Raw genomic sequence first — 27,041 nt, forward strand, 5'->3', positions numbered from 1 at the left:
ACCTTCTCTCAATAAACAATTTTTTTATTCATCATGTATATATATATTTTTTGACTTACACAATCTTGAGTTTTATTTTGAAACGTTGCTTAACCCATAAGCAGTCGCGCGTGGATAAAAATGACCCAAGCCGTACATTTTGTCAAATATCCTTTTTCGCTTAATCCCTATGGACTTCCGGTTTCATGAATTCCTTAATTATTCTTACCTGCGTCGACCCATACCAATTACCTGCACTTTATGTGAGCCGACAAATATGCATTTTTTTTGTAATAATTTTTTTTAAATAAAAATTTTACTTTATATGATATTACGCTTACGGGTTAAGTTGTTAGGTAAAATGGGTTTGACTATATATTAATAAGACGCCTTTGCCAAGACAGACGCACTAGAAAACTGTTTTGGATGGATTAGGAAACAAAATGGAAATTCTATTAACCCCACATCTAATCAATTTCAAATGGCTTTTAGAAAATTAATCATACAAGATTATTTTGATGAAACGAACACAGGTAATCAAAACTGCGAGCCTGATATGGAAGAAATTTTAAAGTTAAATGTAGGTCGTCGTTTTGATGAAGAAGAATCAGTCACCACGATGCAGAAGACCACCTTAAAACTACACAGTTTGCAATAAATTGCGTACACGAATCAATTTTTGAAATTGTAAATGAAGTGATACTTTTTAAATTGGGTGGCGACATCTAGGAATAGTTTAGGCAACGACCACCCATGACGGCTTAAAATTCGGGTCAGAAAGAACAAAGGCGCCGACACGAGCTGTCTCTACTGATTGTTATCTCTACTGTGTTTCTATTTTAAAAGATATGCAACTTGTAAAACACCCATGCTACCTCGTTATGACAGCTGCCACTCATCTCTAAGGGTTAAAATCGTTCACTTCGTTTACAATACTTAACTAGTTTTATTACTGCTATTGTCAGCGGGGGAAGTGTATCCCAGCTTGCAGGTAGAGCAGAGTAAGGAACTAAAATATTTATCTACTATGAAAGAAAACAAACAATATTTCTTAGCTTACGTTCGAGAAGTAAAAACGCAAAAACACGTCTACTGGTATATAAAAATTTTGTAATATTTAGTTTCAAAAGTTTTGAGCGATATTTGACAGGTGTATGACGTCATCGATAATTTTTTAAATAGCACCTCCTACCTTTTTTAGCATAAAGTCCCTTGAAAGAGAATTTTTGATATGCGGTTTAACCTAATTTACTGTCATAAGAAAAGAAAAAAGCCAAATGTGTGTTTTAAAATAAATTAATAAAATCATTGTCAGAGACTGTTGAGATCTTTACTCGCAATACACACAACAAAAAAATGCTTGTTCATATATATAATTCCGACCATAATTCTTCCTCTTATTTTTAAATTCCTGTTTCCATAAAAATTCGTACGTGTTGGGCATATTCTGTAAGTAGGTAGAAAAGTAAAATTAAATTTCCAAGAATATTTTATTGTAGGTACGAAGGAAATCTTAGAAATTTAGGTAGGTACATACCTAGTTACCTCTCGGAATGTATTTTGAATGAAGCAAATTGGTGGAAGGTTCTTTCATCAGAACTTCTCTCGCCTCTGAAATACAATAAAACAAACCCAGCTTTTTCGAAAAATTATAAAATTTGATTATGCGAATTTTATTTTTTTTTATGAGAACCCGGATATGTTAACATTTTGTCCAAAACTTCTAGATGTCTAGGGTGAAAATTCTACACGGATTTACACACCACAAGTGCAGGAGTATCTAATTTTATCAAATTTAAAAAACTTTGTGTTATAAATTTTGGAGATGACGTCATCCCATTGGTGGTGGAGATGATTTGCCAAATTTTAGTTAGCGTTTAACCATCTACATGATATTTCTAATATACATACAAAATATGGCAATAATCGATCCAGTAGTTTCGGAGAACACTTGTCTAATAAAAAATGGAATGTAGAAATCACATACTTCGTAATTATTGTTCCAAAATTAGAGAAATAGTTAAAACAACGAAAGCAGATATCACTAATAAAAATGTTTTTAAAAATAGTATTCTAAAATTTAGAACAGCTATTATAAGTGCTATTAAATTTAGCAAAAATGAGCCTCTTCCTTCTTTTCCAGCATATATTTGGCAATCACGAACAATGTGCAAGTTATTTTTGTTATAAAAGTGGACAGTCAAATGATATTTTATTTTCTACTTTCGCAGATGGTGTTTTATATGAACCTTACAAACAAGTTTTAAATAGAATTGCAACTTTGTCGTCTAGTTTACTTTTTGATATTGAGAACAATGCTGTGGAATGCTACAATTCTGTCGTTAATAAATTTGTGGGAGGAAAAAGAATAAGTTTTTAAGTTTTTCTGCACGAGGATCGTATCAAGGGTGATGCTTTGCTGCGGCAATAAGTTATAATAATAAGGGTACGTTCCTAATTCCGTTATTCAAAAAAAAAAAAAATTGGGGAGGCCAATGTTAGTATACGAAGGCGTTTGTGGAACAAAAATTGAAAAAAACAAAAACGATTAATAAAACTAAAACCTCTATTAAAAAATTGCGTATCCGAAGTCTGGATTCCGGTAAAAATAATATCGTCAACGATGAACAAACGAAAACGAAGTGTATGAAAGAAAAAAATCGGATTTATTAATAAAGCTGTCACAGGGTAACGTAAATGCTATTGAAAAAGGTACTTGTGGTCAGCGAATGTGTAGGGAATGGAGTAAAGAAAGGACAAAATGAGAGACGGAATTAACATCGCAAATACCGTTAAAAGTATTGTGCATTCCGATAAAACTTTATGAAAAAATTGCCCAAGTCTATACAATTTGCTATTGACAATGAAGAAAAGGCAAATTTGAAAAAAATTTTTAGGAGCTTCTCCAGATGGGTTAATAAATTCTAATTCAATTGCAGTAAAAATATTAAAGAGCTATTAAAAATAAAATCATTAATTTATTGTTCAATAAATGCAGTTATTACAATTACCTAGTTTGAACCCGAACCACAACTATAGGTATGTATCAGGTATAACAGGGTCCAGTGCATGATACAAGTAAATATGGTATGGACATCCCATGAACCAAAACTCGTCTTCTTCTGCGCAACGTTATCTGACGTCATGTGGAATGAATGACCTTCCACTTCTGTGTTGACATCTGATGTCAAATATCAATTTTAAGGGTTATGAGGCAGTTATGAGTTTTTGTGGTTATGAGGGTTATTGTTTATTGTTACCAAACTGATGCGTAAAAACAAATTGGTGGTTTGCTAGCGACCTAGCGTTGTTAAAAAAATAGCGGGGATGATAGCAAATAATAAGAAAATATCTGTGTCCTTGTTATGCTCCGTCTTTTCGACAGCAGGTATTTTTTGCTTCCAGTATGGCGATCCTGTTACTGTCATTTGGCCGTCAATTGCCTTGGTGGTAACACGTCTTCCACGACTGTTTGCTGGTTACCGGTGACACTTTCTCGTTGAATAGGGCTGGAGTTACTTTGGGACTGGAATAGTGTTCTTTCCGGTCCGTTAACTCAATAATTCTAGTACAGTCTGTCGTAACCTCAAATCGTAAACACATCAACCTTTCGTTGACAGATAGCGAAAATTACTAGCCTCGTGCTATCTTTGTTTAACACATAGGTTAGGTTCCTCTCTGTCGAATTCCGACCACAGGCAGTTTGCCGTACTTTCTAAAAGTAATAGTAGATCTAGTGACTTTAGTTGGGCTCGGTAAATATTTCAATTTCCCGCCTGAATACAGCCAGGTGACGTCAGCAAACCTGCGTATGTCCATACCATATTTACTTGTATCATGGTCCAGTGCATATAACTAAAAGAAAATGGTGTTATTTTATCATCTACACTAACGTAGATTTAGAATATTTTTTGATTGAAAGAGATGATGACTTCTGGAATAAACATATGCTAAATGTTGGAAAATTTTTATTTAAATGCCATGCTACCAGAAATTGTTGACTCGTGGTGGAGTCGAAATCAGCAACTCCGAAATATATATATTGAAAAAAGATTTATAGACAAATGTTAAGTTTTTTTTGGCAATAAGTGTAAAATGTTGAATTTTATGCTTTGAGGGGTCTTTGGTTTTTTGTTATTATTTTTATTTTATTAATATGATTTTATTGATGATGATAGTTTCCTGTGATTGTTTAATATTTAAATGCAGTGTATAAAGGCAGGGATGTCAGCACTCTGTTTACCAAACTCACAAAACGCAATGCGATTACACCTTTTTGCTATCTATAAATTTCTGCTTGAAAATTCTTTGGTATCATAAAATCTATCTCTCCCTTTCGTACTGTCAGAGCCAACGTACCTATATTCAATATTCGGGGCCGGATTAAAAAACCGACCGCGTCAGCCAGTTTGTATGTACCCGTTTCCATTTGTTCAGTATAAGTACTCTCTTAGGAATTGTAGTAATTTATAGCTGCAGTTTTTCCGCCAGGTTTGCTCCACGGTGACGATACTATGTGTTTTATAGGGGCTATAATAACGACTTAGTTTCGGACGGCATGTTCGTCATGGAGATGTGTGATGTGCTGTGTGGGTAGGCTTTGCGATAGATAGAATCACCGTCGAGGGGGGAGAACAGCCCCGACCGGTAGCCCCCCAAACTCCGCTTGTGCTGAAACGCCCCAGGGGTTCTGCCATAATTTTAAAATTTGACGCCACACGCCCGTAATAACTTGTGTATTTGCATCCAGTTACTTTAATTCAGATTTTGCTTTGTTTTTATTAAATTTGTGATAATCAAATATTTGCATTGATTCCAAACAGATGTATAGGATTTTGTGTTTGTTCGTTTTTCATATGTGTATGTCTGTTAATTCGCGAATGTCTTTTCTTTCATATTTTTAAGGTGTTTCATTTGAAATGTAATATGTCCGTGAATATACCATAGGGGGTTTTGGGGCTGAGGAGTGAATGCGAGATGATAAGTCCGTGTCGCCTTCGCTCGCTAGGGGCTATAACTAAAAGCAAAGAAGGTATTAAATCAGATGCACTGCGGCTGCGTTGCTACGTCACCATACTCAGTCACGAAATGGAACTATTTGGCGCGGCCGACTTGGCGCAAAGCCAACTTGGTGCAGGGACACTTTGGCGCAAGCCATCTTGGCGCGAGTACGTCGGTATATAATATAAAAAAATTTTACTTCCTCTTGTCTTGTTAAAGCTCGTTTACTGTCGTCTGAACTCGGTAAATTAGCCTTTACACGCACCCTGCCTGTAAAGCGTTACCGTGGCAGCTTTACAGGCACCGTGCCTGTAAAACGTTACCATGACAGCACCGGAATCAAACACACATTCGCTGCGTCGGCCTTTTTCTTAATCTCACTAATACTGTGCTAATACTAACGTTAAAATCACCTTCAAACTCTTCATCTTCATCGAATTCCACAATTAACAGAGCTCAGAAACAAAATTAAACTATTTCAATTATTAATCGAATTTACAAATTGACAGTCCCGTTATTTTCAAACAATTCAATTTTCCATAGTTACCGGAGCAAACTATGAAAAATGGCTATAATTTCTATGACTGTAATTTCAAGTAAAATTTCTAGAGATGCCAAAGTTGTTCATTTTCAGGATTTTCAGCAAGAGGAAGTAATAGTTATTTACTTGGCAAGCTTAGTAAATTAGCCTTTACGGGCGAGCCGGAATGTTTGCAGTGCGAGCGACGTAGGAGCGAGCCCTGTAATCCGGTGAGCCCCAGTAAAGGCTAGTTGCAAGCGAGCCGCGTACAACGTTTTACTTCCTCTTGCTGAAAATCCTGAAAATGAACAACTTTGGCATCTCTAGAAATTTTACTTGAAATTACAGTCATAGAAATTATAGCCAATTTTCATAGTTTGCTCCGGTAACTATGGAAAATTGAATTGTTTGAAAATAACGGGACTGTCAATTTGTAAATTCGATTAATAATTGAAATAGTTTAATTTTGTTTCTGAGCTCTGTTAATTGTGGAATTCGATGAAGATGAAGAGTTTGAAGGTGATTTTAACGTTAGTATTAGCACAGTATTAGTGAGATTAAGAAAAAGGCCGACGTAGCGAATGTGTGTTTGATTCCGGTGCTGTCATGACAACGTTTTACAGGCACGGTGCCTGTAAAGCTGCCACGGTAACGCTTTACAGGCAGGGTGCGTGTAAAGGCTAATTTACCGAGTTAGTTCAGACGACAGTAAACGAGCTTTAACAAGACAAGAGGAAGTAAAACGTTGTACGCGGCTCGCTTGCAACTAGCCTTTACTGGGGCTCACCGGATTACAGAGCTCGCTCCTACGTCGCTCGCCCTGCAAACATTCCGGCTCGCCCGTAAAGGCTAATTTACTAAGCTTGCCACGTAATTAACTATTATTGTTCGTACTGTGGTTGGCACCCTGTTATTTATGCTAAGTGTAGGCAACCAAATACACAGTTTCATTCGCACAAATTCCAATAACTAAATGATCCACGGAGCAAAAAGTTCCACGTTTAGGAGTATGTTTATAATGGGGTGCAGGGCGCGAAGCGCCCGTGTGTCCATTAAAAAGTCGACATTACCCCTCCACGCGTTGGAGACTATAAAAATTAGGTTATGCTGACAACGGGTGCAATTTTTGTATAGGTATTTATATCTATTTTTCTTGGTGCGGCATGTTTGAAGACTTCCTAGTGGAAGTCAACCAATTTTTATGACGTTAAAAGGGCTGTGTGCGGTCGAGCGTTATCGTGAAGCAAAATTACGTTTCGGATTGGAATTTGGCGTCTTTTGGATCTGTACGCGGCTTTTGCATCGTCCAAAAGCTGGCAATAGTATGGAGCATTTACAGTACGGCGTTCATGAAGAAGTCGACAAGCAATATTCCTCTCCAGTCCAAAAAAAAAAAATGGTTGTGAGGACTATAGTAACTCTCATTTTCAACCTTTTCACGCCCCTCTTTAAATTTTCTGGACCATTCGTACACTTGAGTTTTTGACCACGTTTCTTCCCCGAACTGCGCAAGCAATTTGGTTAAAATTTCGGAGGATTTGACGCCCTCTTTTGCGAGAAATTTAATGATAATGCGTTGTGCAACCGACGCTGGCACTGCTTGCTTCGACATGATGCTACTGCTCACAGAACACAGAACTTCAATATAAGAAATGATATAGTAGCCTGCATAGATATTGTAGCCGTCCATAGAGTCGAAATTTGCGATTAAAAATAAAATAAAACCAGTTCAAACGGAGCCGACGACGGCTTGCAAGTTCTGTCACTACGGCACTTCGCATTACACAGGGGTGTATTTAAGGCCGATTGCACAATATCTTAGGGTCACTGTAATCTTACTATTTTCTGTCTACGACAAACGATTTGTCAAACAGCTACGAAACCGACGATCTGGAGAAAGATGGAAGTTTGAAAATGTATTTCAACAAGTGTAATAACCGTTTGGTGCAACGCAATTGGTTCAAGCAAAGTAAAATATGACAGGAAACAAAACAGTCCACGTGGACTAGTTTATAGCCGTGTTTGCCGCTAAGATGACCAGGTTTTTTGCTCCACCTACCTTCGCAACGATGAATATACCATACCATAACTTGTGTACAGTGAACAGAGATTCGTTTTTATTGACGAGATTGAGCTAAGAAATGAAACAGAATACCATAACGGAAAAGATGACATTTAATATTAAATACGCCTCTGTGCAACGTGTGCCAGAGTGACGTCAGAATTTGCAAGCCACCGTCGGCTCCGTTTGAACCGGTTTTATTTTATTTTTATTCGCAAATTTCGACTCTATGGACGGCTACAATATCTATGCAGTATGCATTACTGCTCATTGCAAAAAGATATCGGCTGCCGCTATGGCCACATCCCTTCTCTACATTCCTACCTTCATATTCTATTTATGGCAGCTTATTTGAATTAGTACAGTTTTCGAAAAAACAGAATTCCGGTTCATAATTGACTGACTCTTGTACAATCTGAATCATGTTTAAAAGAGTCTCCGGAAAAAATACGCCACTTTCAGTCATTTCTTTCCTACTGCATCAAGTAGTGTAGTAGCAATACAGGTTTCTTTACTATAAGATGAAGATGTTGACGTTAAAAATTTTCCCTCCTCCCATGACTAACTTTGACACTTTCTTTTTCTTTTCCACGGAATCTTCAATATAAGTTTCCGCCACTGCAGAAGAACGCCAACCACCCAAACGTTTTAAAGTGACCAAGTTAGCTCCTGAATCGGCGAGTAAGGTGGCGGACATCCGACGGGAACAATGTCCGGTATACATTTTAGGATTAACCAAGTTCAAAAATTCTGCAACTACTGAATAAGGCATTTTACCAAAGCTGTATATTCCAATTCTCTGGACAGTGCATTTTTGATTTCGGTATGATATAAAAAAATAGTTGTGCGGTATAACTCGTGGGCGCAGATTAGCATATTTTACGATACAGTTCCAAAGGGTTGACACTTTCATTTTCCGAGGTTACAGCAAATACTCGCTTACGATTCGTCTTTGTATCGGAAAGGGTGATTATTATGAGAGAGTCACCGTTTTCCATAATTTGGGACAGTCGTAAGGAGTGCAGCTCTTCTCTTCTGCAGGCTCCGTAGATTCCAAAACATACCGCCACTTGTATCATCAAATACATTTCGTCGTCAGCTTTTTAGGAATTTATTCACCCCCTCTCTTGAAAGTACTTTCGATTTTGTTGGCTCGTAACCGACTGAGTTGCGTTTTAAAAAAGCTAACACTTTCGAAAATGTTTCAACTTTGACGTTTTCTTTTAATGACAATGTTGCCTTGAGCACTGAATATTTATTTAGACCAAACTGATGATGGCTTTAAATATTTTGATTTTTCGTGGATATAAGTTAACATCACGTCTTCATTCACTGTTAACACTTTATTCTTCATCTGCCATTCTTTGAAAGCTTGGTACTCCTTTTCATATTGCTAGGGGGATTTAGAAGAAAGCAGATCCAAAGTAATTTTTTGAGTTCTCTCGGAAATTGATTCTGGGACTATTTCACTAATTTTTGTAATACGGTTATAACTTATGCACAGATGCGTTTTTTACAATAACAATTGATAATTTTTTCATCAACAAAGTGACGATATGGTGACGATTGCCTTGGTACCCCAATGACAACCGTAATCTAGATTAGACGACCTATTTGTAAAAATTAAAAAATTGAGATTTTCTGTTTTCGAGAGCTTTTACCAAAAAATTATGTAAGTAATTCGTAGGCAAAAAGTTTTAGCGGACTTACAACTTTATTTTGCGTATTTATTACTTAATAAGTTTGAATATTTGTATCAATTTAAACAGTATTTGGATAGTTAGTACTAAATGGAAACTGTGCAATACCCTAATGCTTACAAACTTTGATTATTGTTCTTCAGTTTATTATGCTCATTTATCTGTAAAGTACAAAAACAAAATCCAAATATTTCAAAATACATGCTTACGGTACAGTTATTCACGGGGCTCTAAGAAAATGACTTCTAATACCTTCTCTTCGGTATCTACAGTACAAGCACTATGTGGAATCCTATTAAATGTATTATTTGTCTACGATGAAATGAAACAGCTTCTCTTATGACTTGTACAGCCCGGTTAAAAACAAATTAACTAGAGTGGGAGCAGCAATAAATTCTGTTCCATGCTACTTGCCTTAAAGTTGTGGCGAGCAAGTTGCCTGCGCTATAGGCAACCAACCGTACGCCTGCAAAGAACACCGCTAATTGGCTGGCGTACCACGCAGAAGCGAAAACGAGAAGCGAGACTAGAAAAGGCCTGATGGAAGCACAACTCGCTCTCTCCGCCATCGTCCATAGAAGCAGCAAGATCACAAGAACACCGCGCTCCTCGTCGCCGCAGAGTTCCAACACAACCACGTTGCTTAAATGTCATTCGTTGTAAATATGTGTACATAAATAAATCCACACGAAAAACATCCACAACTGGTGACCCTCGACGAAAGAAGAAAACGCAACAACACAGAACATACACCGATTGACAAGCAACATCATGACGAACGCTGAACGAATCGCCCAACTTGAAAAGGAACTCGCAGACGCTAAGGCCGCCCTGGAATTGGAAGCCATGCAAAAGCAGATCGCGACATTGACGGCAACCGTAGAACGCCTAGTTACCGACAGAGGACGCGGCTATAATACAAACAAATATGGCCGCAACGGACGTCACCGCTCGAACTCGAGAAGCCGGACACGTGTCAACGAGAATAAGGGGTTATGTTATTACCATGAGACATTCGGCGAAAAAGCCCGGAAGTGCCACCAGCCCTGCAACTATTCGGGAAACTGATTTCCCCGTCGGCACTCGAGGCGGTGCACGACGGTACAACACAGCAGCAATATCGCCTTTTTGTAACGGACCCGAGCAGCGGAATCCAATTCCTAATCGACACCGGAGCCGAGATTTCAGTCATTCCAAAAGCCTTTTCAGGTAAGCAACGTCCATGCCCCACTGAAACGGTGCTTTTTGCAGCAAACAACAGCCAAATTCGGACGTACGGCCGCAAGCTAATGTTGCTCGACTTGAAACTACGAAGACCGCTGCAACAACCATACAGCGGACCACACCCAGTAACAGCTCGAAGAGGAAAAACGCTAACCATTGTTGTACGAGGCAAGCCAACAACTGTCAACATCGAAAGAGTCAAACCAGCATTCCTTCCACAAGAAGCCGAACCGCCAATTTTACAAACAACAACGCAGCCAGAACCCACAATCGGTCGCAGAACAACAAGAGCAGGACGACAAACTAAAACACCAGTCCGTTTTAGAGACCAATGACCCGTGACGACGTCACTGGAGAGGGGGTACTGTGGCGAGCAAGTTGCCTGCGCTATAGGCAACCAACCGTACGCCTGCAAAGAACACCGCTAATTGGCTGGCGTACCACGCAGAAGCGAAAACGAGAAGCGAGACTAGAAAAGGCCTGATGGAAGCACAACTCGCTCTCTCCGCCATCGTCCATAGAAGCAGCAAGATCACAAGAACACCGCGCTCCTCGCCGCCGCAGAGTTCCAACACAACCACGTTGCTTAAATGTCATTCATTGTAAATATCACGGTGGTAGAAGTAAGGTGTGGAAACCTCATTCATAACTTTCCTCAAAATCATTGGTAGAAAACACAAATCGCGTGGTTTGGATTATATGTCATTATCTGTCCACACCGCAGCGACGTCTGGAGAGATCAGTTGAAATTAAGTAATAGAAAACTGTATTAAATCTTTGACATTTATGCCAATGTCATTTATTACCCAATCACAAATGTCGAATCATCTACCAATCACACGATTCACACCAAAGACCAACCACAAACCGTAGTGCTGTGATTTATTTTCCCTCCAACGAATCTGTCACTTATTTCATTCATAAATACACGGACAAGTTGAAATGTTAATACATAGATGGACATACTGTGCTGCATACTATTTCGTAGTAAATAAGCCTACTGGGATGCGTGTTTTATTCAACAAATTGGAGCGGCTTGTTTCCACACCTTACTTCTACCACCGTGGTAAATATGTGTACATAAATAAATCCATACCGAAAACATCCACAAAGTAAACCTTGAAGTCTCTTGTGGACATTAATCAGTCTTCTTTGGCGCAGAAGCGTCTCTTCAGGTCAGTGATGAACTTCGTGACAGTTTATGACAAACAATTGTCAAAATGATTAAATTTATAAAACCACACTTCTGTTTCCTTTTGTTGACGGAGGGGGACTCGAAAATAATTCATTCAACTTTCGTATTACCCAATTTTTTGTTCTTGGCATAGATAACTTTGAACATAGAAACGTTCGGATATAAAAGCAGCCTCTCTATTGGTCAACTTAATCACCTTCCAGTTCTCACACGGTTAAAGCATGGACAATTCTTTTTGCGAATTACGGCACAGTTCGGAACAGGCAACATCTCATGCACGGGAATGGCGCGAATTCTGGGACACTGTATGTGAATTTCCTAGCACGTGGTTTTTCTAAACAATTTCAAGACTGTTAAATTGTTAGAACTACAAACAGTTAAAAATCTTTACAATGAACTGTGAAATTTACAAACAATAAACAAAAATTTAGACCACGTGTCAACATCAGCGAAATTGCATAACATCGCAGTCATCGCACCCAGCAATTTAAGGATATTCTGTGCGGCATGTAGTAAAAATGTTGAAAGTGATAGTTTGCAGTAGTACTGACAAATTTTTTTCATCAAAAAAATGTGGCCCTGCGATAAGAATCCATAACACGAGGATTACAATAGTTCATAAAAATTTACTTTTACCCTAAAATGTTTCAAGAGGCAAGTCCGAATAACAGCACCACAGCGCGGGAAATTGTTATCCAATAACATCTACTTTTAATATTGTTGAATATTCTGTAATGTTTCGATCCTGTTGATGCACTGCGAACTCTCTCGGTTGGGTTATCCCTTACCAAGAATTTGTAGGCTGTCTGGGATTGGTTCATAGTTTCAGTTAAACGAAGCCATTTCACTGGTCAAATTCATTTGCGTTGAACTGTCACCAAAACTAGAGGAAATTTGTCAAATTAATGTATTATTCGTCATTCTTAATGGCTTTCGGTTATGTTCATGGGAAAGTCCCAACGCCATCTTCGCAAGAATTGGTAAAAAGTGTTAAACCAGTTCGACCGAATGAAAAAAAAAAAACATTTTTTTATAATAAATCAGAGAATTTGATTTTGTAATAAACTTCTACAATAAAATTAATTATATAATAAATGATATTCTATTTCTAATACTATTTTACTTACATGACTACAATCAATAATAAGAAACTGTAGGTATGTTGCCAATGCATAAAAACACAAACTTTTCTTTATATAAATTGCAACAAAAAATATAAAATACATATTCTACAACGTTTTCTTTCGCGTTTTCACACACTAATCATCTAGAATTAACAGAACAACATATTAAAGACAAATGAAACAACTGCATACAATGAAATGGGAAAAATAGTGTTGTTCTGTACACAACTTAAAAATAAAAAAGTATTTACAAAAAAGATAAATTTCGGCTAAAAAAATGTTTTTACAACTTAATAGATCTACGTGACTACTACATAAACATGATGTAAACATTCTTTCACTGTGTAGATATTTAAATGAAGTAACAATGAAATCCTTACACCATTTATATATATATTTTAGTGTTTCGCAATATTTAAATTTCTGTATCTTCTAATCCTGGAATCGGTGGTTGACTTAACTCCACCTTGGGCAGTTTTCGTGGTGTAATTGAATTGCTTACACTAGTTAATGAATGTGTAGGTTTAGGAATTGAACGAGCATCTCCTCTGGAATTTTTTTTTGAGTCCTCTAGCATTTCCTCGGCTTTTCTTATTAAGTCCTCTTCCGACAAAGAACTCAAAACGCTGCCCGATTTATCAGTTTCTGACGTAACTTTCTTTTTAGATGGTAAATTTAACGGTATAGTAGTTTCTGGAAAATCTTCCACATTGGTACTAACGGACTGGCGAGAAAATGTCGTAGGTAACATCAATGGAATGGTGAAATCTGAATTCTCCTGCGATAAACCAGAATTTTGTGACTATAAAAAAAATAAAATAAAATAAACAAAGAATATACCATAAATAAAATACTAAAGAAAACTAGTTGCGCACGCTACTCTATATTCTCCCACGAGACCCTAGCGCTCAATTAATGGTCGTACGTAGGTGATGAATGATGATGTAGGGTGCATAATACAAAACGGAAAAATTTAATTCAACATTAATTTTTGAAAAGTAAACTGAAATAGAAGTTGTAGGTCCACAAAGAAATGAAAAATGGTTTTTATAACTGAAGGAATTATATGCAAAACATCATAAACACAGATCCCTACGAAACTCTTGAATTAAATCATATTGATCACCTGCATAATATGCATAATATACATATTTAAAGCAATTAGCTATTAATTTGTGAAGAAACAATTGTCATTAGTAATTCAACATAATAAATGAATTCTACAAAATTATTTTATTGTTCAAACGCAGTTGAACGAAAAAAATTACATATAATTCGTTTGGGAAACACCTTTGGAGCTATTATGTTTTTTTCTCTGCTAGGCATTACCAATACATATGCTACAAATAACTTAAAGGGATTATTGGATACTTCAAAGGTAAGTGTATAAGGTGTGTTAAGTCCATTTTCGATTGTAAGGAACTAATATTGTCCAACAAATACTGTTTTCATTCAATTTTGTTGCACTTGGCGTACTATACTTGACCAAAATTTTAATCAAAAAATATATTACAAATTTAGAAATTCAATACACATTTTTAAATTTTAACATTAGCAATATGTGAAACAGATAAGGTACAAAGCCTATGATCCAGTCACAATAGACTTTAATGCACTCATTTAAATTAATTTAAAAATGTATTTTTTTGTTACTTCTCGAGAGTAAGGAAATATGGTAATAGGGTTCATCAGACGAATGGCCACTTTCATCATCTCGACAGTATGAAAACGGTCTCCCTTTTTCGTCTGTCTGTCTTTTGTGTCGATTTTTATTAGAGAATCTCCGAAACTATTGGATCGGCTGTTGACAAATTTTCTGTGTCTATTAGGAGTAGACATTGTAGATGGTAAAACGCTATCCAAATTAGTGGGGATGATTAGCTAAAATTCTGCTAATAATCCCCACCACCAATGGGATGAAATTTTTACCTTAGACATCCAGATTAAAAAAAAAATATATATATCAAAACTGTATAACATTTTGTAATTTAACTATGAAACTATAAAAGCGAGTGCTCTGAAATCTTGCAAACGTTTTAAGGTTTTCGCAATCATGGTAAATCGTTAAACAAAATTTATTCGTTTATCCCCTTGCCGAATATTAATTCTCTGAAATATGCAAAATATGATGACTCTATTATTATTGATGATGTTGACCCTACTATTATTGGTGGTTTCTAAATGCACTCATAGTTTTTAGAATTACCAATACCGAATGACTTAAAAAAATAATGAATTAATTTATTATATTGATTAAATCTAGATCGACTTAATTGAATTTCCCGTGAATTTGGAAGTACTGTTGTTATTAGTATTACACTGTATCTATCCAAGTTGATATAACGGGTGATCAAAAACTTTTCAGATTAGGGTAGGCTATGGAATTATTTTTTATGTTTGTGACTGACTCATACCAACAATGTCAAAAAAAGGAAGACGTCAAAATTCACGATTCAAATTCCAAAGTAGCGAATTTAAAAGGATTTTTTGCCCTCCCGGGACTAAAATTGATATTTTAGTCACTGTAAATCGGGACTAAAGTGGCTCTTTTTGACCCTATAATACAACTACATCGAAAAATTCAAAATGACTCGTCTTATTTACACCTATAGCCTTGGTTACCCGACAAGGCTTAAGGCGGCCACACACTGAGAGGGAAGACTGTGCAGTTAAAAGTGTGCACGCTTGTCTTAAGTTATTAAACCCGTACTCTCTAAACGGCGTAACTTTATTAAACCCGCACTCTCTAAACGGAGTAACTGAATTTAAACTCAAGCGTGCAGTGACTTGTGTCCACACACTGAGCAATTTTGATTCCAACAGACTTGACTGCACATGCCAGATTCTTCCCCACACACTAGCAGTTTTAACTGTACCACGTGGCACGTACATTCAAGTCTTCACTCTTCCCTCTGTGTCCCGCTTCTACTATCCCGATTGATGACAGGTAATTTCGAATATTTGCTTCCAATTTAAAATTTAGTATCTATAATCCCGAGAGAGCTAAAAATAGTATGTACACCACAAGACTAAAGTGCGATGTAATCCCTCAAGTGATTATTGCCCTCGCTAACGCTCGGGTACTAATCTCCACTTTCGGGATTACATCGTGCACTTTAGTCTCTTGATATAAAATATACTATTTTTACCGCCTTTCCTCGCTTTTGTCTCTTTTTGTAAGCAGTCGTTCATTCAGGAAACAGAACCTTAGTAACCTTAATTTTATCCCGCGTAATTCTTTTTTAAGAAAGAAAAAGAAATAAATTTCCAACAAGTGACCCCTGTTTGACACAAGATACAGTCTAGCTGTCCGGCGAGCCCCACCGACAACATGTTGCAGTTTCCAGAGAATTGTTAATTTCTTTACATTTCTTTGATATTCCGCGGGTAAGGTCATCTAAGTCCGCCACGGCGTTTGAAACATTGTGTTTTTTATTTTCTTCCAACACTGCCAGTCTCGTGAAATAGCCCCACGGAATACTTTAAATGATTCACAAAATCTTTGTAATCCAAAATAAAGTTCTGGAATTTTTCTTGGAATTCCGCCATGCAGTGTGGTACAGAGTACTCCCATTCTTGATTTATTTTACGTGCGTTACGAAAGTACGCCTATACCATAAAAGTTTTCTACTCCAACGTGAACACCATTCTAAACCTTATTCAAATTTGACAGGTTTGAAGTTTGAAAGTTACTTAATCACCGTGTCACAGACATACAAAATTATTCCATAGCCTACCCTAATCTGAAAAGTTTTTGATCACCCGTTCTGTGTCCGTGCAAAAAATGTTGATGGCGTCATCACAAAATTTTGTAATGGAAAAACTCAGTTAAAACAAACATGTACTACGCTTCGCAAAACCAAATCTTATAATTTTTCGACAAAGATGGATTTGTTGCAATCCCGTAGAGATGACAATATGATTTTGTATCCAAGCTATTGATTTTGACAAAACGTAAAAGTGAAGTTGTACGGGCTTTATGTGAGCATGATTATACTTCGAGGACGAGGGAAGTCGCTAAATTTTTGTTACGTTTTATATAAAAATTACATCTTTATTATGTCACTCTTAACATACTTTACATTTTGTTTGACTAATTATTATTTAACATCTCTTCTGTTTCATAATGTATTGCATTTCCGAAAGAGCCTTAGTTATGATAACTCATCATCAAAGTAAATTTTACATTTAGAGATGCGCGATATTTCACTACCGGTGATTATTTCACCGTGATCTGTTTGTCACTTTTGGTAACCGTGTCGGGTATCGGCAAGTAACGGTCACCGTGATTTTCCCTTTTAAAATTGATCCCGGTAATACGAAACAGTGAATGGTGAATTTGGCTTTTATTTTCTTTTCATACAGTCTGTTATAAAATCTGAAGCGACATCTAGTCATTTGGAGAGTTTTTTTTTAATTATTTATGCATTTTATGCAATATGATGTTTTTATGTAGGCAATAAATTTATATTTACTATATTATTATTAAGACCCACCACTGACCCGAAAATGACCGGCATTCAGGCAAGACTTCTATCATTACGGGTACTAAGACCAAGTAATGATATGCATTGATTAGATTAACAAAACAACTTTCGAGATTCTATTATTTGTTGTTATTTATTTGATCCCAACAATTATTATTTATTCATTCATCGATGTATCGGAATTTTCTGCTGTTCACATGGCACACCGTTTCACCGTTCCTACGATCACCGTTCCTGCGATCACCGTCCAAATCACGGTGACAAGAAAGAACCGTGAATAATCGCGGTTCACGCCGGCGCCGTGATCCAAGTATTAAATCGCTACTTTCGTCGCTCGCCGTTACTTGATCACCGTGATTCAAAAGGAACGATCGCTGTGATCACCGTGATCGCAAAATCACGGTTTCGCTCATCTTTAATTACATTGCTTCAGTTTTATTTTAATACTACACTTTGATAATTTTGACTTAAAGATTATTCAGAGTGGTGATAAATTTCCGCACAAAATTGATAGGCTACTTGCATGTAATTCAATTTTGCTACATACAGATGTAATAACTTGTTGTTAGTAATTTAGTGAAATTAAAAAATTTTAGAAAAACTTTTTCAAACAATTATAACAGGTATTGTGAAGTCAACAGTGGAGCAGTTAATAAAGCAAACCCACAGTTGTAAATTGTGTTTGTGTCGGTTTAATGTACCAAAAATGTTTAAGGGGATTACTCAGCAGTAGATATTGAGGTGGCAAGATATTGAGACAAATCCTTGATTTATGATGCTAAGATTGAAGCCGTAACCAGTCGCACAAAAGGCATTATAACTAACATTCCATTACTAAGTTTAGTGGAGTCATGTGACCTTGTAGTTAACACTATACAAATAGTCACGACAAAGGAACAGCGCTTGTCAAAAGGAGGCAGAGTGACAATCAGAACAAAAAGGGCCATCACGTGAGTTGCGCAGTAAAGCAAGTTACGTTAGTCGAGTCTACTCATAGCTCTCCCGGAATGGAAACATAAGGCACTTTTTTCCTACTCTAGGGGTCATGAAACGTCGAGAAAACATGAAAGTGGCAAGTCTCCCGTTGGACTCGTTACTATACTTAAGATTGCTTGTTTACTAAGTTTGGACCACAGTTTTCGAAAAAACGTTGTTTGATACTCGATTGCGAAATGCTTTTGCATATTCGAATGCAAAAGAATTATTTCGCAACCTAGAATCAAAGATAACTATCTACGGCAAAAAGTATCACTTTAAAAAATATGATCGTGTTGCACAAGAATTTTTCAAGAAAACGTCAATTATTGGAATTATAAATTTTGTGCGGAATTTTATCGACACTCTTTATATCTTCCGTATCATATCGTTACCGACACTGTTGGTTTAAAGTTAAAATGTTTTGTTTTGTTAGATTTATTTTTGTAATCTGGTCAGACTGACTTTGTTCCGTTTGACCTCTCAAACCGGCTCAATTTTATGGTAACGCCGATAATCAACCGCCCATGTTTCACAAACTACATGTTTTATTTCTTTCAATGCATTTTACACTTCATTACATTCGTACTGTCTCGATGAAAATATAAAGACTAGCAAAGAGGACATTGCTATTAGAGCAATATACATATATATATATTGCTCTCTAACAAAATCAAAATTAAAAAGTGAAATTATTAACTGCTTCATTAATTTTATGGTTATTCCATCGTACACTTACATACCTTTGTATCAAGTACTTCCATAGTACCTGTGGCACCAATGGTCTTAATACTGTCTAAAATTTGTTGCAAGTTACTTGGTAAAGCTATATTAGCTAGGGCAGTCGTCCCAATTTCCGTAGATGCAGTTGCAATATTTTGTGATATGCTATTTATTTCTGATTTTTGCATTTCAATTTCTTTATTAAGTTTTTCCATTTGCCGCTGAATTTCTTGTGTGCTTGAAGGTAGTGCTGCATTCTCTAGTCCTGAAAAGCAAAATGTTACAAAAAAATGTGCTATCTCATTTAATCCTTGTCAATGAGTTCATGCTGTTCTCTACAATTTCATATTTCACACTAACCTGGTATATCGTCAAATTTATTAGCAAATGGTTGAAAAGTTTGTGATGTACCAACATCCGACTCCAAGAAGTTTGAAGTTTTATTGGGAATATTTTCTGTTGTTGATGGTATAATACTATCAGGATCCGAATCCTCTGGACTGTACGGTTCATCTGAAAAAAAATCATAAAGTTTAAAGGTTTAAAGTTATTTTGACGGAATTTTCCTCGTCAATGAAGCACAATATACATATACTGCACACCTTAAACCGTATTTTCGAGTATATAACTCGCCCTGTGAGAGCAATACTCATCTAACTCAAAGACAGCATGTTTTGAGTAATGATGATTTAATTATGTGTTAATAAATTTAAGACAAGAGCAAACTAGCAACACATTGTAATGAAAAAAATATAACAAAACACAAAACGATCACAGTATTAATTCATTCAACATCTACTATGACTAAATTGTTATAAAATGTGTTATAATTTTATTTTATTCGTTTTTTATACATAATTGATTCAGTCCATCGTAGTTTTTTACGTATTGATAAAGGACCTTCATAAATATTGTTTAAGCATTTTCATTTAAGTCTGATGCCGCCGTTGTCGTGATGTTCGGAAATTGACTGACTATTATTTCCTGATATACTTCCTTTCTATACGATGGAACTTTTGACAAATTTTAAATTTTTTATTTCGCTCTAATTAACTTTCCTACCTTTCCTAGTCAAAGAAAAATTGATTTCCATGTTTTCGGTCAATTCTTAACTATATCAGAAGACATTGTGCATTGGTTGTGTTCAATTTGTACCTAAATTAGTAGGAGTATCAGATTATCAACATCGACTGAAATCTCATAGCTTTATAGCTTACGTGCATTTCACTTATTTTTGAGATACGGTAGTCTTGCATTAAGTGCACACGTAATTTTCGGAAATGCAAGACAAACATTTAAAACTATTAAAAACCGTTTATACTTACATGTACTAAAACTACATTAATTTTTTATGCATTAATGATGAATTTAAGAATTCGGCAAATTTTGACTTATTGTACGTGAGTATTGCTCTCATAGTGCGAATTATTCTTCATTCATTTTCGTAAGGATAAAGATTCTCATATTAAGACATACAGAGTGAGTCATTCAGCTCGATTTCTCATTAATTAATAGAGATAGAAAAAACGTCAAAGACTAAATTTATACGGCTTTTTGGGAGGGGATAAACGAATAAATTTTGATTAACTATTTATTGTACCGTGATTACCCTAAAACGTTTGCAAGACTTCAATTTTTTAATTAAAATACATTTGTTTAATCCACCCAAAAAATTGACGATGTCACCTCAAAATTTTGCCGAGAAAAAAAATTGTAACAAAATTTTGCAACTTAATTTTGAACCTGCAAAACCGAATGCTTTGTAAATACGATATTTCTTTGACTGCCTAAGACTAATATCTGTATGGAGTACTTGTATATTTTACAATGTTTGTACTTGTGCAATTTGCGCCTTCACAGCGCAGGCGCTGGGGGGGCGTTGTTTATGCGGCTAATTTTTCTAATTTTACAAGTTTTCAAAGAACTGGGATTTGTTGCACTTGTACTTCAGAGAAGCGACGGAAGAATAAATTTCGACCGACTTTTTCTCGTTAGTTTACTAATTTTTCACGGGCCAATAAATTTAGCCCGTTTTGAAAGTCGCTATAACTGTATTAAATTTACTTCACTGAGAAACTTACCACCGTCTTGATCAATATCTGATGCAGGAAGGGGCAGTTTTACTCTCGATTCTTTTAACGGTGGTGGAGTGTAAGACCTCGGCGGAGGGATTACCAAGTCTATTTTTGTTTTCTTAGAACTAGTAACAATAGGTGGTATTGTATCAACATAAGGTCGTTTTCGTTTATCTCTTACTATAATTCCCAAAAGCAGTGCTGGTCGAGCTTCTTCAAAACCTGAAAAAATAATATATTCCGTTTAGTACATTTTTTGTTGTTAAAAATTATTATTATTATTATTATGGTAAAAATACATAAATAAAAATAATATTATCGTCTTGTAGTAACACAGAAAGCAAGTTTACGCACCAAAATCAATAAAATATTTCATAACTGGCATGTGCCAATTTTTATGTTATGAATAAATTCTAAACAAATAACGGTCACTTGGCGCGCCTCTCTCAATTTAAACCTATAATAATTTTCTGTCAACTACAAAACTGAGTTAAAAAACGAACCTTATTAACCTACACAACCTAATCAACACATTCAAGAGAAACTCACCTGGACCATTAAGAGGCAACAAAGCCTGCGGAATGGGCTTCTGTGAGGCTAAAGGTAATATGTAAAAATCCTTTACAGCCTTATTTGTACTTTTTACGACCCCTAGTCGATTCCTGCTGGACAGGTAACTGTAGAGAGCTAAATATGGCATTTTCTCTTCTACATTGATGGCATTTAGTCTGACAATGGAAATAATCTTGCTGTTAGAACATTTCATTTTGCCAATGTAATCCCAAACTGTATCAGGAGATATTCTACCCACAATATCTAAATTTGCAGGTAGTTCTGATGATAAACCATTACAATCCCCTGCAACAAATAATTCAATACCATTAATATCAGTAACTACTAAATTACGAAATAAATATTAATTCCATTTTTCAGAATATGTACTACCTGATACTTCATGAGCCGTGATTGATATTTGTGCAACATCTATCATATTAATAACACCTCTCCAAATTTCATCCGATTTCGTTTGCGGAGAAGTAGTTAACCCATCTTCTTCGACTCTTTCCTTACCAAAAAGCTTTTCTGGAAAATACGTAACAATAGAATTCCATTTTATTTCCGGTAGGTTTCTACACCTAATACAAGAAATAATAATACACGAAAAACAAAAATATGACATCACAAACGATAATAAAGTATTCACAAAAAATATAGTTTGTTAATAAAGAAAAGGTGATTTTTTTTTTATTAAGATTCATTTTAAAATCAATATAAGAGTTCTATCTTCTTCTAATTTTCTTGAAATCTAGGTACAATGCAATTTGTTGATGTGAGATTGGGTAAAATTATTGACTAAAACAGTAAACGCGAAACTAGGTATGACACCTTCTTCTAAGGCATTACAGAGTTACTCGGGAAATTACAACGAAAATAAAAAAAAAATAGGATTTGTACTATACATTGATTAAATACATACCGATAGTACCGTTTAATGGTTTCGTGTAGTCTGACGGTCGGCGAATAAGAGGTGGCGCCGTCAAAGGGCGGTAAATAAAGTCACTAGATCTATTATTACCAACGCGCGGAATTCTATCTCATACGCTAGATCCAGTGCTGTCGAGGCGATAGTTTGATTACAAATATATTTTTCTTTTGAACTACATCAACATAATATAACATTTCAAGATCACAAATCTGTGGTCCTGTGGTTGAAAAATTAAAAAGGGCATCCAGTATTATTATTTGAAGTAATATAGTAATATGGAAGCAGTTTTTTTACTAGCTGTAATCACTCCTAGCGACGCACTGGCTGCGACCTTGTGGACCAGCTCAAAGCGTCCCCGCTACTCGCCGTAAAACACACCTTACTTCAACTGGGGGATTGCGGCGGTGAGATAAATTCCCGCGTACTGATTATTACTTTTATATCGAGTCACATTAGCGGTAAATAGCTTGGACATATTTATTTCTACTGATACAAAAAATAGAAAAACATTCACAAAAAACATCTGATATTGTAAAATCACGTCATCTTTGAAAATACTAATAAATAATAAACTATGAGTGGGGCTACAATAAATGTTCAAAGTGTTCTCCGTTTACAAGTTGGCAGTGATCTAATCGTCCAATAAAATGTCTCCATGTGTATTTGCTTTGGTCCTATTTACTTTAGTTGTTACAGCTGGTACAAGTATTTTTGAAAAAGAAAGAAGTATGCATGGTAGGGAATGGTCAAATATCTGGTATGCATTGGTTGCACTTTGAAGGACGAAATACTGTCTAAACCGTTTCCCCTAACTTTTATTAATTTATTAGATTTGTCATAAGATTTCTCATCATGCATATGGATGCAAATTTTATAGTTACTTCTGCTATTTATTCAACGAAATATTATACTACTTTTTACAGTGTAAAAATAAATTAAGGTATTTTTTATTTTGTTTCAGTATAGTTGGTAGGGTGCTAGTTATGTTATGTATTTTTTTATTATTAATAATGTTATTTAAATATGTTGTTTCTATTAGGTACGTTATTATACATGTTATTTATTATTATTATTATTGTTAACGTTAAAAGTGTTAATCTTGTTATAAAAAAATAAAAATCATTGATTATTATCCTAGTAGTCCGTTGTTCTTTTAAAAAGCGGACAACCTGTTTCACCATAAAATAAATTAGCCAAAATAAAGTAACTTTTGAGAAAACGTAAGCACTTAAAAGCATTCTCCGATGTCATAAACATTTTCGCTGTAAAAGTGTTATTAGTAACAAGAGCAAATTTACGAAAAATAAAATTACAAATGTATTTTCTGTTAGAGCAGCCGGCAGAATAGAAGATGACATGGGCGGAGCTTAGGCTGCGCGGCTTCAAGTCACCAGTGTCGTACCATACAACATTTCATTAATTATTTTTTATTTAAATAATTAAATTGAGTCTTTAACAAGACTGTTTTACTTATTATAAAAGAAATACCCTGGAAAACACAAAGCAACTCGAGAAGACACACCAACCGCTCGTAGGAAAAAACCTTAAACAGCGAGTAGACGCGCGCCACTGTGTATTATATCGGAATTTGGCGCGGCCGACTTGGCGCAATCCATTTTGGCGCAAAGCCAACTTGGTGCAGGGACACTTTGGCGCAAGCCATCTTGGCGCGAGTACGTCTGTATATAATATAAAAAATCTTTATTGTTCGTACTGTGGTTGGCACTCTGTTATTTATGCCAAGTGTAGGCAACCAAATACACAGTTTCATTCGCACAAATTCCAATAACTAAATGATCCACGGAGCAAGAACTTCCACGTTTAGGAGTATGTTTATAATGGGGTGCAGGGCGCGAAGCGCCCCTGTGTCCATTGAGAAGTCGACATTACCCCTCCACGCGTTGGTGACTATAAAAATTAGGTTATGCTAACAACGGATGCAATTTTTGTATATTTATATCTATTTTTCTTGGTGCGAGTTCATTCGCGCCAAGATGGCCCGCGCCAAGATGGCTTGCGCCAAAGTGTCCCTGCGCCAAGTTGGCTTTGCGCCAAAATGTCTCGCGCCAAGTCGGTCGCGCCGAATTCTCCTAGAACGGTATTATATGTATCTTTTAGATATATGGTATCTCCCTTCAGCTCACAATGGACTCGACCAGAACGAAATTGTGCGATCTGCGCTGGCCACGTGCTGTCATCTTTCCTTTTGCTGGCCGCTCTAATTAAAATGTTTTCAAATATGCGAGATCGTTAAACCCTCAACTGAGCATTATAACGGGGTTTGGTCATGAATTATGAATTAAAAGGACATATCTAATAAATTAAACTTAAAGTATCTGGCAGTCGAAAAATTTTGTATCGCAATTCGATCGCGGTTTAGAAATGTTCCGCAGCAGTTCGGACAGGCCAGATTATAAATATTCGAAAAGATGGGGTAGGCATCAGTCTGATCAGGAAACGTTATAAATTATGATAATAGTTGTAACGGAATGTATGGGGTAGGTTAACACGTTTTTTCGTTCGCCTTCTATCTAGTGGTAGATTTAAAAACAGTTTTGTTGGTGTTGTGCGAGTAGTCTAGGCAAGCGATTGGTGTCCAAGCTATTTGCCGGTCTTTAACCAGAGACTTTAAACATATTTAAAGTCTCTGTCTTTAACGGCGAATCGTTGGTGCGCCATCTCTTATTCGCCCGTCGTCAGACTGCATGCTCGAAACCATAGGATGGGACTATCTACATGTATTTAATCATGTTCTATATTTTTGGAGAACAGTCCACGAGAAAGTGCGTAGTCGTTTGGGACATGACGATTTGTTTAAATTTTTTTGAGGTTAAATAAATTCTACTTTTTTGAGCAGTGTGTTTGTTTCTGTTAAGATAAGAAATACTTTCACACTAAACTTAAAACATTTGAATTCCTTTTTAACGAAAGGTTGAAAATACAGGCATAGAGTTCATTATAGAAACAAATACATACCATTTTTATTTTCACCAATGGGTTGATTTGTTAAAAAATCGTCAGATTCACTATTTCGTGGTGGAGTCGGAATTATTACAGTCGACGTTGGTTCATGATCACTATCACTTTCTATGATCGGAGCTGAAAAATATATAACTCTAGATATACAAAATATAATACGCTAGTCTACTAAATGTACATAAAATCGCTTATATTTCATGTACATTGTACCACGTTCTATTTGTTAATTGTATATCAATAAAATTCATACCTGATAAAATGTCATCTTGTGGAACATGTTTCCATAATCTGTCTTCCAACGGAGGTACAATTTTGTTGTCAACCAATTGTTCAAGAATTTCTTTACTCTTTTTATCAAGTTTTTCTGTTGAAGACCCTCGATGTGACCCTTTTTTGTGTCTGGAACTTTTATGTGATGATTTCCTGTGTCTGTCTCTTCCACGACTTCTAGGTCTTCTTCTGTCAGTGTGTTTTGAATTTTTATCCCTACTGCGAGATCTTTTTCTACTGCGATCATCTCTACTTGATGATCTGTAGCTATGGTGGCTTTTACTGTCACTTCTTTCTTTGTTGGATTTGCGATCTTTTTCCTTTTCTTTATGACCGTGCTTGTGGTTTTTTCTATCATTTTCTTTTGAACTGTCTATTTTACGTTCGGATTTTTCAACATCTGTTAAACTAGTAATTACTTCTGTGTTGTCAATATGATCTGTAGGACGATTATCTTCTAAAATTTGTTCCCCTGCAAAATAATAAGTTTTCCTACAACCCTTTGACGCTTAGCACCAATATACCTTTGTGAGTTTTTAAAACATACTGACGACTACATTTCAACAATTCTAGTTCTGATTTTTTTATCATGTCTAACTGATGTTTTGCTTCTCGTTCTCGCCATAGCGCCAGCTCTTGACTAGCTAAATCATCTGGAGACAATCTTACCTAAAAAAGTAAATTAACAAAAACTTATAAATGACAGTGATTACCGAATTACCAGCTGGTACGGATTAATAGATTTTTCACAAATTCGTCTCCACAAGGTTTGATTTTTGATATCTTTTATGTTGAAAATTAAGCTTCTGTATTTATTTCTATATTTTTGTCCAGTATCGCCGAAACATTTATATAACTGAGACTCTATTTCAGTTGAAATATCTTTTAAATCTTCCTCTGATACTTTTAAATCATCGACCATTTTTAATCTATTAGTTAATTGTTCAAATATAGTTTTTTGAACATTTTCTCTTATATTTTCTTGTTTAGGTTGGGGTGTACTTGATGACGGCTGATCAGCATGTCGAACTTTTTGTATCTTTGTTGGTGCTGACTTTTCTCTATTAACAGGTGAAGAACTTACTTTTATAGGCGACTGTATAGTTTTAATTTTAGTTGGCGATGAAATTATTGATTCTTTGCTAGAACTATACACTTTGTCCTTTTGATGAGAAGGGGATATTTGCTTAATAATTTTTAGTCCAGATATATTAGCCTAGAAAGATAATCAAGATAATTTC

General features: G+C 35.8%; 1 protein-coding gene across 5 annotated transcripts in view; it reads right to left on the reverse strand.

Annotated features, from left to right (window-relative positions):
• Positions 1–12,768: 12,768 nt before the first annotated feature.
• LOC135130171 (death-inducer obliterator 1-like) overlaps positions 12,769–27,041 on the reverse strand; it is a 33,368-nt gene continuing 19,095 nt past the window's right edge. For 3 of the 5 annotated variants that reach the window (XM_064057520.1, XM_064057515.1, XM_064057516.1), the window contains 10 exons: positions 26,522–27,016; positions 26,325–26,469; positions 25,781–26,272; positions 25,528–25,650; positions 22,011–22,148; positions 21,615–21,923; positions 21,072–21,287; positions 19,351–19,503; positions 19,011–19,255; positions 12,770–13,607 (listed from right to left, as the gene is read on the reverse strand). In XM_064057520.1, coding sequence (XP_063913590.1) covers positions 13,221–13,607; positions 19,011–19,255; positions 19,351–19,503; positions 21,072–21,287; positions 21,615–21,923; positions 22,011–22,148; positions 25,528–25,650; positions 25,781–26,272; positions 26,325–26,469; positions 26,522–27,016 — 2,703 coding nt within the window. In that variant the 3' untranslated portion in view covers positions 12,770–13,220. Of the gene's footprint in view, positions 13,608–19,010; positions 19,256–19,350; positions 19,504–21,071; positions 21,288–21,614; positions 21,924–22,010; positions 22,149–25,527; positions 25,651–25,780; positions 26,273–26,324; positions 26,470–26,521; positions 27,017–27,041 lie in introns of all 5 variants that reach the window. The other 2 variants (XM_064057518.1, XM_064057517.1) reach the window with 2 other exon arrangements.

Source organism: Zophobas morio, unplaced genomic scaffold (genome assembly GCF_036711695.1).
Source record: "Zophobas morio isolate AGI-343-1 ecotype UQ-CSIRO unplaced genomic scaffold, CSIRO_AGI_Zmor_V1 ptg000017l, whole genome shotgun sequence".
Taxonomy (NCBI): Eukaryota; Metazoa; Arthropoda; class Insecta; order Coleoptera; family Tenebrionidae; genus Zophobas; species Zophobas morio.